Source organism: Peromyscus eremicus, unplaced genomic scaffold, assembly GCF_949786415.1.
Source record: "Peromyscus eremicus unplaced genomic scaffold, PerEre_H2_v1 PerEre#2#unplaced_110, whole genome shotgun sequence".
NCBI lineage: Eukaryota > Metazoa > Chordata > Mammalia > Rodentia > Cricetidae > Peromyscus > Peromyscus eremicus.
Window position 1 is genome coordinate 325,964 of NW_026734349.1, and position 15,229 is coordinate 341,192.

At 40.8% G+C, this 15,229-nt stretch overlaps 1 protein-coding gene across 1 annotated transcript; it reads right to left on the minus strand.

The window, feature by feature from the left end:
- Positions 1–6,064: 6,064 nt before the first annotated feature.
- Positions 6,065–7,345, minus strand: LOC131901549 (periphilin-1-like). Its single transcript, XM_059252671.1, is given in 2 exon segments — positions 6,065–7,166; positions 7,168–7,345. Coding segments are annotated over 2 exon segments (1,065 nt in total). The 5' UTR covers positions 7,284–7,345; the 3' UTR covers positions 6,065–6,217.
- Positions 7,346–15,229: the final 7,884 nt, after the last annotated feature.

Here is a 15,229-nt window from a genome sequence, read left to right on the forward strand (position 1 = left end):
CTTCTGACCCCTGGCCCCTAGGAAGCCGTTTGAATCCAAGTAACAAAGTGTAATGTGGATAGAAGAAGAATTCTATCTCAAAGGCACAGAAAATATATTCAACAAAATCATAGAAGAAAACTTTCCCAACCTAAAGGAGGACATGCCTAAGAAGGTACAAGAATCTTACAGAATACCAAATAGACTGGAAGAAAATAAAAATCCCCTTCACCACATAATAATTAAAATGCTAAATATACAGAATAGAGACAGAATATTAAGAGCTGCAAAGGAAAATGGTCAAGAAACATATAAAGAAGGCCTGTCAGTATTACACCCAAGTTCTCAAAGGAGAATCTGAAAGGAAGAAGGTCCTAGACAGACATTTTGCTGTAAAGCTTTCAATGACTACAGACAGAGAAAACAAGATATTCCAAGATAAAACCTGATTTAAACAATACCTATCCATAAATCCAGCACTACAGAAAGTACTAGAAGGAAAACTCCAACCCAAGGAAGTTAGCTGCTCTCACAAAAACACAGGCAATAGACAGCAGCAAATCTCAAAGAAGGAAAATGCATACACACAAACATCACCAACAAAAAAAAATAACAGGAATTAACAATCACTGGTCATTAATATCTCTTACTATTAATGGACTGACTCAATTTGCCCATAAAAAGACACAGGCTAACAGAATGGGTACGAAAACAGGATCCATCCTTCTGCTGCATTAAACAAACACACTTCAACTGCAAAGACAGACATTACCTCGGAGTAAAAGGCTGGGAAAAGACTTTCCAATCAAATGGACTTAAGAAGCAAGCTGGTGTGGCTATCCTAAATTCTAACAACATAGACTTCAAACTAAAATCAATCAAAAGAGATTGGGAAGGACATTACATACTCATCACAAGAAAGATCCACCAAGATGAAGTCTCAATTCTGAATGTTTATGCCCCAAATACAAGGGCACCAACATATGTAAAAGAAACATTAATAAGGCTTAAATCGCACATCAAACTCCACACGTTAGTAGTAGGAGACTTCAACATCCCACTCTCAATACTGGACAGATCTGCCACATTGAAACTTAACAGAGAAATAAGTGATCTAACAGATGTTATGACTCAAATGGACCTAATAGATATCCACAGAATATCCCACCATAACAATAAAGAATATACCTTATCCGTAGCACCCCATGGAACTTTCTCTAAAATCAACCACATACTCGGTCACAAAGCAAATCTCAATAGATACAAAAAAGTTAGAATAACCTCCTGTAGTCTATCAGACCACCATGGTTTAAATTTAGATTTCAACAACAAAAATTACAGTAGGCCTACAATCTCATGGGAACTGAATAATCCTCAACTGAATCACCAATGGGTAAAGGAAGAAATGAAGAAAGAAATTAAAGACTTCCTACAATTCAATGAAAATGAATGTACTACATACTCAAACTTATGGGACACTATGAAAGCAGTGCTAAGAGGAAAATTCATAGCACTAGATACCCACATAAAGAAATTGGAGAAATCTCACACTAGTGACTAAATAGCACACCTATAAGCTCTAGAACAAAAAGAAACAAACTCACCCAGGAGGAAGAGATGCCAGGAAATAATCAAATTGAGAGTTGGAGTCAATGAAATACAAACAAAGAGAACAAATCAAAGAATCAGTGAAACAAAGAGTTGGTTCTTTGAGAAAATGAATAAGATAGACAAGCCCTTATCCAAGCTAACCAAAAGGCAGAGAGAGAGAGAGCATCCAAATTAACAAAATCAGAAATGAAAAGGGAGACATAACAACAGACAACGAGGAAATCCAGAGAATCATCAGGTCATACTTCTAACACCTGTACTCTTCAAAATTGGAAACAGACAATTTTTCTAGACAGGTACACATACCAAAGTTAAATCAAGACCAGATAAACAATTTGAATAGACCAATAAGCCCTAAGGAAACAGAAACAGACATTAAAAGTCTCCCAACCAAAAAAATCCCAGGACAAGATGGTTTCAACCCAGAATTCTACCAGATTTTCAAAGAAGAGTTAATACCAACACTCTGCAAATTATTCCACACAATACAAACAGAAGGGACATTACCAAACTCCTTTTATGAGGCTACAGTTACTCTGATTCCCAAGCCAAACAAACATGCAACAAAGAAAGAGAATTACAGACCAATCTCCCTCATGAACATTGATGCAAAAATACTCAATAAAATATTGGCAAACCAAATCCAAAAACACATAAAAAAAAAAGTATCCACCATAATCAAGTACGCTTTATCCAAGACATGCAAGGATGGTTGAACATACTAAATTTACTGTAAATTTACAATTTACGACAAGAAAACAGCCAACATCAAAAAGTTCAAAGAGATTCTACTAAAAGCAGGAACAAGACAATGCTGTTCACTCTCTCCATATTTATTCAATATAGTACTTGAAGTTCTCTTGAGTTTCTCTCCATTAAGCTGTTGGCTTGCTGTACATTGCCTTTATTATGTTTAGGTATGTTTCTTGTATTTCAGAACTCTCTAAAACTTTTATCATGAAGGTGTTTTGGATTTTGTCAAAGGCCTTTTCAGCATCTAATGAGATGATCATGCAGTTGTTTTCTTTCAGTTTGTTTATATGGTGTATTACGTTGACAGATTTTCATATGTTCAACCATTCTTGCATCCCTGGGATGAAGCCTACTTGGTCATGGTGGATAAATTTTTTGATGTGTTCCTGGATTCGGTTGGGCAGTATTCCATTGAGTATTTTTTTTTTCTTTTCGAGACAGGGTTTCTCTGTGTAGTTTTGCGCCTTTCTTGGAACTCGCTTTGGAGACCAGGCTGGCCTCGAACTCACAAAGATCCACCTGCCTCTGCCTCCCGAGTGCTGAGATTAAAGGCGTGCACCACCACCGCCCGGCCCCATTGAGTATTTTTGCATCAATGTTCATGAGGGAGATTGGTCTGTAATTTTCTTACCTTGTTGCATCTTTGTGTGTTTTCGATATCAGGGTAACTGTAGCCTCATAAAAAATAATTTGGGCAGGCTTTTGGGAATCTGGTGCCTGTGGTGTGATGCCTTGTGCAGCCTTGCTGCAGTGGGAAGGGGCTTGGACTTGCTCGGGCTTAGTGTGCTGGCCTCTACTGACTCCACATGGGAGACCTTGATTTGGGAGAGGTGGGGATGTTGGGTGGCTTGGAAGAGAGGGCTGGGGGTTGGAGAAGGAAGGAGGTGGGATCTGTGGGTGGTATGTAGAGTGAGTAGACAATTTCTTAATAAAGAAAAATGAAAAAAAAAGAAAAAGAAATGGCTCATGTCTCAGTGGTTAACAGCATTTTTCTCTTGCAGAGGACCAAGCTTAAATTCCCATTACCTACTTAGAGGCTCACAACATTCTTTATCTCCAGTTCCAAAAGAACTGATACCTCTTCTGATCTCCGTGGGCATGACATACATGTAGTGTGTATACATATGCAGGAAAACTCATACCTGATAAGAATGCTATGAAGTTCTTTGGCATATGTCCAAAGTTCTTGATATCCTACCCCAGATACTTGCTCAGTCTTGTTCATTACCACTCTATTCACATACACTAGGAAAAGGAAATAACCTAAATAGCTTTCAACTAATGAATGGGTAATGAAAATGCAGTACATATACACTGTGGAATACTATTTATCTGTAAAGAAAATGAAATCTAGAGGCAAAGGGATGGAACTAGAAAATATTGTATTAAGTGAATTAACACAGACACAGAAAGTCAAATGACACATGTTCTCATTATTCTGTGATTCCTACCTCCAAATCTTCAGATGTGAATATGAAAACTGTTGTATGTGCAGAAACTATGAAAGTCAAGTGGTAGCACAGAGGGGAGGGCATGGGAAGGAGCCCTAGAGTGAAGGATAACCATACACAAATGATGTGATGGGAAATAGTGAAAACAGGGGAGGTTTTCATTAGAGTGGAGAGAAGGTGGTCAATACAATTGGGGATGGAGGAGAAGAGGTAGAAATAGCAGTAAGAATGCTTGAAAAAAGCCATAGTGTTTGTGCTGGCTAGTTTTGTGTCAACTTTACACAAACTAGCATCATCTGAGTGGAGGGAGCCTCAACTGACAAAATGCCTCCATAAGATTGGGCTGTAGGCAAACCAGTAGGGCATTTTCTTAGTTAGTGATTGGTGGGTATGGCCCAGCAAACTGTGGTTGGTACAATCTCTGGTCTGGTGGTTCTGGGTTCTATAAGAAAGCAGGCTGAGTAAGCCATGGGGAGCAAGCTAATAAGAAGTATTCCTTCATGGTCCTTGCATCAGCTCCTACCTCCAGGTTCGTATCCTGACTGGTGAACAGTGATATGGAATGTAAGCCAAATAAACCCTGTCCTCCTCAACTCATTTTTGAGTCATGGTGCTTCATCACAGCAACAGAAACCCTAAATAAGAAAATGATTATTTATCTAAAATTACTTGTATGTGTTCGTGTGTGTGTGTGTGTGTGTGTGTGTGTGTGTGTGTGTATACATCTGTACTTTAAATGAAAATTTCCTCAGCTGAGATGTCAATGTTTCTGCAAAAAGCCATAGACTGTCTAGCAAAATCCCCAGTACCAGGGATGAAACACTCCCTTTTGAGTTGTTGGTAAGGGGAGTTTGAGAGTCCCAAAACAATATGGGGTATTGACATTGCCCTTGACCATCTCACAGAAGTTGGTGGTAAGTCTCTCTTGCTGAAAATACCATGTGCTTCAGACACCGGACTGGAAGGATCCAAGCTGGAACTGACCTGAAAGTCTGCACCCTGAGGACTAATTTTCATAGTACTTGGTGCTGTGCAAGCAGCCAAGGGAAGGAAACAACAAATACACCTAACCAGCTGTGACATCAAAGTACCACAAAGACCAGCTTGGCAAAAAAATCAATAAGTATGTAATGTGGAATAATTATTTTGTACACTGTGAAGATGTGTCTTTGCCAAGGTGCCTTCTGATTGCTTTAATAAAGAGCTGAATGGCCAATAGCTAGGTGGAAAGAGGTTGGACAGGACTTCCAGGCAGAAAGTGAGGAAGAGAGATGCATCTAGGCGTGTGACAGACACCAGGGCACATGGAGAGGAAAGAGGAGTTGCAAGATGGAAGAGAGGTAAAAAGCCATGAGGCAAAACATAGATTGATATAAATGGGTTAAGTTATGGGAGCTAGTGGGACAAGCATAAGCTATAGGCTGAGCTTTTCATTATTAATAGTATGTCTCTATGTCATTTTTTAAATTGTGAGCTGGAGGCCCAAAGGAAAAAAACTCTGCCTACAAGTATGCATCATAACTCTTACATCTTGGCCATAAGGAAGAGAACACTGAGGATGGTAGCACATGTGTTTAATCCCAGCATGCAGGAGGCAGAGGCAGGGGGATCTCTGTGATTTTGAGGACAGCCTGGTGTACACAATGATTTCCAGTCTACCTAGGTCCAGACTGTAAAACCTTGACTCAAAAAAAGGAGATAATGAAATTGAGATGTAATTCAAACCATGATTTTTAATGTACCTATTGCCCCAAATTGTGTATTTTGGCTCAGTGCTATGCTGGGAAAGATCAAGAAGTGAGTGTAATGTCCAAATTGTCTCCTCTCTGTTCACTGACTCACTTACAAGTTGAGGGGAGCTCTGCTGGCCTTGATGTCTTCTGCCACATTTCTTTTTTTATTTTAATTTTTATATACTTTTTTAAAATTTTACTTACCAACCCCAGTTCTCCCTCCTTCCCTTTCTCCCGCTTCCCCGCAAGTTCTCCTCATGCCACCCCCTGGCAATGGGACCAGGTCTTATCTTGGGTACACGAAATGGCTTTATTTTTAAATTTTTTAATTCGTTTACATACCAACTACAGATCACCCTCTCAACGCTCCTCCATCTCCTCCCTCCTTCCCCCCCAATGCCCCATGCCCTCCTCCAAAAGGGTTAGTCCCTCCATGGGAGAACAGGAAAGCCTGGTACATTATTTTTGGAAGAGAGGAGATGTATGATGATAGATTAGACGATTCTACACATAGGGAAAACATTCTAATTAAAAGACTTTAAAAACTATTGTAGATGTTTATTTGATACTAGCAATGTGGTCAGTTATCATAAAGTATTTCTCTTCATCACAAAATAGTAAGGATTTCAAAAGTCCAAAGGGAAATATCTAGAAGCTTTAAAAATTGGTTTGAACCGAGCCCTAATTCTTCTAAAAAGGGTCTCCAAAATCTGGAGTAGAATTATCATACTCCATAATGAAATGCTTGAGTTCTTCAACATGTTGCTCACCTATTTCATGCAAACTCTGCTTCATTGCAAACTGTATAGATTTTTCTAAGGAACGATCCTTTTCAACCAGCCTTTCCACCACCATCCCGAAAGTTTCACAGACTTGTCGGTAAACCTTCTCAATCTCCGTGATTTTTGATGCAATCGCTTTTGAGCGACTGCTAAGCTGGCTGTCTTTACACAATTCTGGGCCAGCTCTTGTGTTTGACTCGGGTTCTTCTGTCTGGTTGATACATAACAGTGCCTTGGATCCCGTCTCAAACTCGGACATTTCAGCCAAGTTGTTTTCTTCTGACTTCTTGGGATTTTCATTAGCCCACTTGCTTGCAGCATCAGCCTGTTCCTTCTCAGTCAGCCGGCTGGGGCGTTTTAACACGTTGGATGAAGAACCTGAAGGCACAGTATCTCTTGCTGTTTTCAAAAACTGGATGGCTCTCTCTTTACATCGATGTCGAGACTGATGGAAGGAGCGCATCCTGCTTCTACTGCTGAGACTGGAGCCAAATCTGCTGAGTAGGGAGTCCTTCCCACCCACACGTGATTCTCTCAAAAATTGAGCGCCTCGTTTATGGGGAGATCGTTGTCTTGAATAATGGGAAGAATAGAAACGTCTTCTACTAAAGCCATTTCTCATGGCCCTGTATTGAGGCTGTCGGCTTGTGGCATACTCATCTCTTGACCATGGGGAGCCATAAGGGCCTCTTTTGTAGGGTGGGCCACTTCTTGGATTCTGAGAAAAACAGCGGCCTTCGTCCCATTTTTGGTAATCCATGTGACAGTAGTATCTACTGTAGCCTCCTTCATCGGGTCTGTCTAGCAGAGATGGTCTCTTGTCTCCCAGAGGCGGTCTGTTTGGCACAACGGTTGTCATCACTGGGATGGTTCAAAGGAGGTGCCTGTTTTCGTGGAAGTCGCTTGTAGTCATACCATCCCTTTGCTTGATTTCCTGGAAGTCGCTTGTAGTCACACCATTCTTCAGACCACATCTCATCTCGTGGAAGCCACCGGACTTCTGCAAACAGAAATGTGTACTTCCCTTCCTGTTCACTTTCAATTTCTAAGGATACTCATGGCTTAGTTCAAGAATCTGTTATTGTCTAAAAATTCGTCCTTGGAACTCTCCAACACCTACGTTCCACCGCTGCTGCTGAAACCCCACAAACAGCTCTCTAATTAGACTTAGGCCCATTCAACAGCAGGGAAATCATGCCAGGTGATTGAAAGCTAGGAAATGAGCTGGGGCTAGTGAGGTCATGCGTCCTAGAGGAGAATGCAGTACTACCACTTGACTAAATCAGTACAATTCCTAAGTGAATTCCACTTACTACAAATAAGTGTAGCTCTCACCCTCACCAAAAAAAAGCTTCTCTTTGCAACAGAGAGAGACCATTGCAGAAAACCACAACCACTCAAATTCAGAGAACAAGTGATTGTGGGGTGTCTAGCCCCAAGACACACACACACACACACACACACACACACACACACACATATATATATATATATATAAACTCCTGGGCCTAAGGCTCAGGGAGCATCATTAAGAGGAAGAGGAAAGTTTGTAGGAACCAGAAATCAAAGGGAAGCTTCACAGTTGATATTTCAACAATATGACTGCCTGAACAAGACCTGAATAAGGACAAACCAATCAATATGCTCACTTGAAAGGGGGAAATCTCATAGGGTTTACCTCTAAACAAAGAACTACAGACTGCTAAAGAATTAGTCTTCCCCAGGGATGACCCTTTTAACTGGTTACCAATATCAAGTCGTCAGCTCTGAATCATATACATATACAAGAAAAACTAAATAGACTGGGAATGCTGTATTAATATATTTATGAGTGTGTGTGTGTGTGTGTGTGTGTGTGTGTGTGTGTGTGTGTGATAATTAAGGAAAAGAGATCATAAATTTGAAAGGTAACCAGGAGGAGAGGATATGGAAGGGAAGGAAATAGAAAAGGAAAGGATGTGATTGTATTATCATTTCTAAAAATTTCAAAATTAAATAATGTATAAATAAACATAGAAAACATATAAGGAAAAGAACATAAACACATAAAATATTTATTTAACAGTGAACAAATGTAAAACGAATTAAAATTAATTTATGTAATAGCAAAAAATCATAATATTCTAATAAAATTCACTAGTGAAAAAAATAAAGTATCTTAAAATACAAGCTTATAAAATGTTTATTTAACATATTGAACAAATGTAAAATGAATTAAAATTAATTTATGTAACAGGGAAAAATCATAATGTCATAACATTGTATATAGTTTTTCTTATATTAGTTATAACTTTTGTCCTTTTTTCTTTTTATTAAAATAGAAAAGGGGAAATATGGTGATATTTTATTTGTACTGAAATGTGATTTTATTTGTATTTAATAAATAAAGTTGTGTGGGGATCAGAGCTAATAGCAAGCCATAGCAGAAGCCGGGCGGTGGTGGCAGACACCTTTAATCCAGATCACATGACAGACAGATCTCTGTGTGTTCAAAGATACAGCCAGCATGGAGACACATGCCTTTAATCTCAATACCAACCACAGAAGACCTGGAGGTCTGTATAGACAGGCAGTGATGAGGAGCTCATGTGGTTGGGTTTACAACCAATGAGGAGGCAGAACAAAAAGTCAATAAAAAGACACACAGGAAGTAAGTCTCTTTCTGAGGGGAAGGACAGTGACGGCAGGAAGTGTCATAAGTACATGAGGAGAGGCGGCAGGAGGTTTTTAAGTCTCAGCTCTCAGCTACTGCTCTGACCTCTTGGGCTTTGAACTCTGCATTTGGCTCTGTGTTTCTTATTTAATAAGACTCCTCATCTACATACTCCTACGAGAAAAAGTTTCTTCCTTAAAACTCCTCAACTGCATGTTTATCATTAATACAGAAATTCTAATCATTTAGAGAGTTACAGGTTGTCATGTTCTGGACCATAGACATGCTGTCTAGCTGCAGGTCTGCACCCCTTCCTCCAGCCCACACAGATGTGCTACCCAGCTCAGGCCTGCATCCCACCCTCCAGCCCAAGAGACAGGACACTACATGTCTCATAGAGCCTGAAACAGCCTATGCTTCCTGGGCTTCCACAGCATTGTAGCCAACAGGACCCCCAGCTTCACTCCCATATCAGCAGGAAGCAACCAAGAATGATTTCTACAGCCTTTGTCACTTACCCATCTTTCTATACTGAACTTTCCAGCATAGGGGTGGAATGTCCCTTTAAAAATGTTCTATTATTGTATAACTTCTGCCCATGATCCTGAAATATATACACTATCAGACATTCTCCTCATGTACTTATGACAATTATTCTGTATACAAGCCTTGCTATGTATACCCTGACACAGGTTATTACTGTCCTCACATAGCTCAATGGTTTAATATTGCCTTGATTACAAATTTAAACTAGGTAAGCTTCAACTGCAGCCTTGGCCGCACAGATGCTCGTGACTAACTCAGGTAACTCCTTATCTAACAATGCCTCTTGAAAATACAATTTAACTCAATTAATACCACCAATCAGAGATTAATAGATAGAGTTAATGTTTCAAACTAATCATTTCTTTATAACAACTGAGACTCATAGTATTCAGACACACCTGACCATATTATGTCATACTAGTTTATGATAGATTTTTTATGTTATTCCGTTGTTCTCTTTTTGGGACAGAGGTATTCTAACTTATACAACTATACCTATTAGATAGTTATACTAATTCTCAGCTTTCCATTTATAGAGACTATCAATTATAAATACATATTATTATTGATACAAATATTAAGTATCCATATTAATTAACCATTACTTTTTATTTTTCAAGTCAGTCATCTTCATATTTAAATTTATCCACGTTTTTTACTGCCCTAGAGAGAATTAAACATTATCCTTTTTTTTTACTAAACGCAAAAACCAGAACTGCTGTAAGCCACAGGAAAATGTAATGGAATTCACCTACTATCACAAAAAAGCTACTACCTTGAAAAGTCAAGGACATTTCTAAAGGTCAAGCTGTGCCTTAAGAAATCCTGGTGACATTTTAGCTTTTGTATATATATTAGCTGATTCCTGCAATGATTTCCTTGTATGCTGTGTATGCTTTCAAGAACTCATAACAGTGTATCTTATCTGAAACACCTATCAAGCATCCAGGGTCAAACAACCTCCTGAATTAAGGTAAATTAAGCTCAGACCTTCCTTTCTTATACAACCTTAGTGGTATTCATACTAACATTTTAGACTCCTAACATTTACCTAACAACCTCGAGGAATGAAGTTTGAGCACATAAATTCCCTTTGTCTGATATATTGACCCATTTTAGCTCTTAGTAGACCTCCTCCTTTACCACTCCCCTTTTGAGTTGTTAAAGAAAGCCTGATGGTCACTGCCTGAGGAAAAGTCTTGTCTGCTTTTATGACCCAGTAAGATTTCAAGCCTGGTGACCTTGCTTTAGCTAGAGTAGTACTATTGCATGGGTATATGACTGTAAACCTCAGAGACTTAGAGAGGACTTTTTGAGGATTTTGAATGGAGAGGATTTTGACTGGAGAACTAGATGGAGAACTTGAGGATGAGATGGAAGATGAAGAAGAGCCAGATGGGGAAGAACAAGACGGGTAAGAACAAGATGAGAAAGACCAAGATTGGGGTAAAACTAACATGAGAGAATTAAGAATTCAGAACGTAGAGGGGGCAGTAGATAGAGGCAGCGAGAAATCAGGCAAGAGAGGAGCTAGGCATGAGTTTGAACTGAAGCTGTATAGGTAACAGTATAAAGTAAATGGACTAAGAGCGCAGTGTACTTGGATTCTTTTCTCAAAAATAATTCTTGCCGTTTGTAGGATCTCTTCTGGGCCCCTGGGAAGAATAATATTAAGGCTGGTCCTTAATAATATTTGAGAATTTTCATTATTAAATTCACTATGCATAGAAGTTATTTTAGTAGAACAAGTTTACCAAAGGGAAAACTTGAAATTTCTTTTAAATATTACCATTTTAGAGCACTCATTCATGTATGTATAAACTACCCTATTTATCTTAAATAGATTACCTGAACTAAACATAGTCATTGTAAGATAAATCGAGAAAGTTATTTTGTTCTGACATTAGAATTGCCAAGTTAATTCTCAAAAAGTGTATATTATCTGATTTGATATTCATATTTCCTGTCCATTTTACCCTACACCAAGTTCTTCATGCCTAGCAGCATTCATGCTGGTATGCAAATCCAATGTTTTCAAGGACCTCAAATGACCAACATGAAATTCAGATGAGTGAGTCAAAGATACGTGAGAGTTATGATATGTGATAGTATTCAGATAAACACAGAGAACTATAAAATTAGAAAAGAAGCCAATTTATCCCAGATTGTAGGAAAGGAATGGGTTTCCTGGAAACAGATATATTTAAAATTGAAAGTAGTGGGATAAATTGGGGCTAAACAATGGAAGGCATTGTGAAGTGTTCAGAAACTCCAAGGAGAAAGCATGTGCCAAATCACTAAGGCAATGCACAGGAAGATAATTTGAGGACAGGAAAGTGCCCCAGTGCTTCTGAATGATGCAAGCCTGAGTGTCTGTGGAGGCAAAGGGAAACAGAAATCCTTCACAAAAACAAATACAGCACTGAAATAAATAAACAAAAACCTTTCACCCAGCAACAACAAAACTGCTCAAAGGAAAACTGGTAAAATGTGCAATAATCAAACCAAGTTTCTCTATCAGTAAGACAACATCTTCATCCATATTCTTAAAAATACACTTTCTCAGTATATTATTGGCTATATAAATCTGACCTCTCAAAGAATCAACTTGACCAAGGGTTTCAAAACTTATTCTAAGGGTTGGGGATTTACCTCAGGAATGCTTGCCTAGCAAGCACAAGGCCCTGGGTTCGGTCCTCAGCTCCAGAAAATTAATTAAAAAAAAATCATTCTATACAACTCCACCTCAGCTGCATCTTTAGAACGAAAGTGAATGGCCCATGGGGACCCACTAATTTCAACCATTATTCACTTTGTGCCTTCAGAAGATTGTATGACCTTCCAAAAGCAATCCAAATATGTAAATGTTATAGGACCCAACATGTAAATCGTGACAGACAGAGCAAGTGTTTAAGGCTACGTTCAGGAGTCCAGCTGTGTCTGTGTTCTGAATCTGTGAACTTAAGCAAAAGCAGAAAAGAGTATTGGAAAAACAACTTGCATCTGTACTATAAGGAGATTATTTTTCTTTTTATTGTCTACACAATAAATATCTATACGTAATAGGTACTTCCATAATAAGAGCATTGCGGTAAGTATTATTAAGCTATCTAGGGATGTATTTCAGCATACAGAAAGACGTTCACAGACATTGTCACAAATTTAGCTAGAAAATCCCAGGACAGGCCATGCTTAAAATGCAGAATAGCATTTGTAATATCAATTCCAGGCATCCTCTGTTCTATTTAAACAACATTACTTGTTCTTTCCCTAACGCAATCAGCAGTGATTTGCTGGCCCGCAGGCTCTGAGGAGCAAGGGTCCAGATCACCCTTTCTCACTCAGTTAGGAGGCTCAAGCAGATCTCACTGCAACACTGATGGTAGCCTGAGAACAGGTACCGTCCTGGTGCAAGAGGGACCTGAGAGCACAGTCTCCTAAGCACCCCTTGCCTTTCCCAATCATGGTGCCCCTTCCAAAGTCCTTATCATGGCCGCCAACAGTGGGCACCAGACTAGTTAGCACTCTTGACCCTAAGGAAGAGGAGAGGGTCCTCAGCATCCCTCCTCATTCAGAAAACTTGGATGTTTGCCCTGCAGCTGCATGCAGAACAGCCAGGTGAGGCAGCTCGGGACTGGCCCGTGCAGGCCCGAGGACAGTCATTCCAAGGGCCCCTCCTGAGAGCTGCTGGATTACTGAGGCCAACTGTCACTCAAATTCTGTGTGCTTCTCCTCCGGACATGTCTGCAGTTCTCGGGAAACGAGAGCCTCTCTGACAGGATACTGCTTAGATGCCGCTTGCCGTGAGTCACCATTGCCAAGTATATTCCCTACCTCTTGAGAGGGGTAATTTCCCATTTCCCTTTTTCTTGTTCAACTATCTTATTGGCTAAATGGCCAGACGTGTGGAGAGAGGCCAGCGAGCCTCAGCCCAGACGTTACCTTCTGACCGTAGACTGCAGTTTTCCCAGCCTCCCCAGCCTGGGAGCCCTTCTGTGTCCCCCAAAGAGATGGTGACCATAGATCACAGTTTTCCCAGCCTCCCATGCCCTTCAGTGTCCCCCAAAAGGATGATGACCATAGACTGAGGTTTTCCCAGCCTCCCCGACCTGAGACCCCCTTAGGTGTCCCACAAAGGGATGATGACACCTCACCCTACTGGGGAAAGCGCTGGAGCAGCATCAAAGACCCAAGGAACTTTGCACCTCCAGGGTGATTCCACTGACTAGACACAGGTTCAGGAGCCAGAAGCCCTATGAGGACAAAACATTCAAAGTCCCCGACTCGTGGACTGCAGATAGCCTGCAGAGTCTTAGGGCTTCCATGATGAGTACATCCAGTAAGAAGACCCTGGACCCCATCAAAGAGCTGAAAGAGAACAAGGGAGGAAAAGTTCCACTTTTGCGGGAGGTTCCTGAGTGCAGGAGTAACCCACTGAGCAGGAAACCCAGACCATCTGCCTTGTAGCCTCTCACTAGGCCCATACCTAGGAAGGTGAAAAGAAGCCTGGCTATGTCTACTGTGTTTGAGGAACCTATGGACATTGACCAGTTGGACACCAGAGTAAGTGCAACATCTTCAGGACACTGTGCTGGAGATGCTAGTGAAAAGTTCAAAGACCACACAGTGCCTGGGCCATCTTCTGCAGACTCTCCCACTGACCAACATGGACCAGTAATTTCCCCACACATTCAAGGGTCTCTGCAACCCTCCCCACCTACCCATGGAGCTCTGGGATCTTCTGCTTCTTCCCAAAATGCTCAGAAAATATCCGTATCCACCCAAAAGGTTCTGGAAGGACCTCAATGTGACCAAGGGGCTATGGGCAATTCCACATCTGCGCAGGGATTCCAGAGACCTCCCGCTTGTGCTCAAAGGAAAATCAAACATATCTCCTCTTCCAGAAGGGGTTTCAGAAGTCTATCCTCTAACCATGGGGTCACCAATCGTTCCAGTTCTTTCCCAAAGAGTTTTAGACAAGGCCCTTCTGATCAAGGGGGCCTCCAACAGGCCCCATCAGACAAAGAGGCTTCCAAACCTTCTCCAAGAGGGGGACTCAGTGATTTCTCATTTTCCCAAAATGGATTGAGTCCCACCACCTCTCCCCAGGGGACTTTCACACCTTTGACAGCTGCCAAAGGTGGCTGGAGAGCTACTCCCTCTAATGAAGACAGTCAAGAACTTTTCCACTCTCCTCGAAAGGACCCTAAGCAACCCAATTCTGCTGAAGTGAGTTTGAGTCCTGCTTCCTCTGACCAAGGGAATTTCATAACTTTACCATTAAAGCAAGAGGGCTTTAAATGTCCTCCACTACTAAAAAATGGCCTCAGCTCTTCCCTTACAGCTAAAAGCCTTACGCCAACCACTATTTCCCAAGTGTGCTTCACACCACCCATCTCTGGCGAAGCACAACAAAACTATCCACATCTATACCAGGGGCTCAAGGACCTTTGCTATCTTCAGAAGGGGTCCTAGAGGGTTCTATATATATATGCATGAGGTGTTAGGAACTCCCAAGTCTGCCCAAGGGACTCTTGGGCCTTCTCAATACATGCAGAGGGCTCTAGCACCTTCACCATCTTCCTCAGGGGATCTAGTCCTCCCATATCTGTCAAGGGGACTCTAAGATTGTCCACATCTAGAGTAGAGGGTCAAAGACCTATTCTCTCTCACAAAAGGAGATTCAAACCTTCTCCTGTTATGAAACGGGACCCTACACAT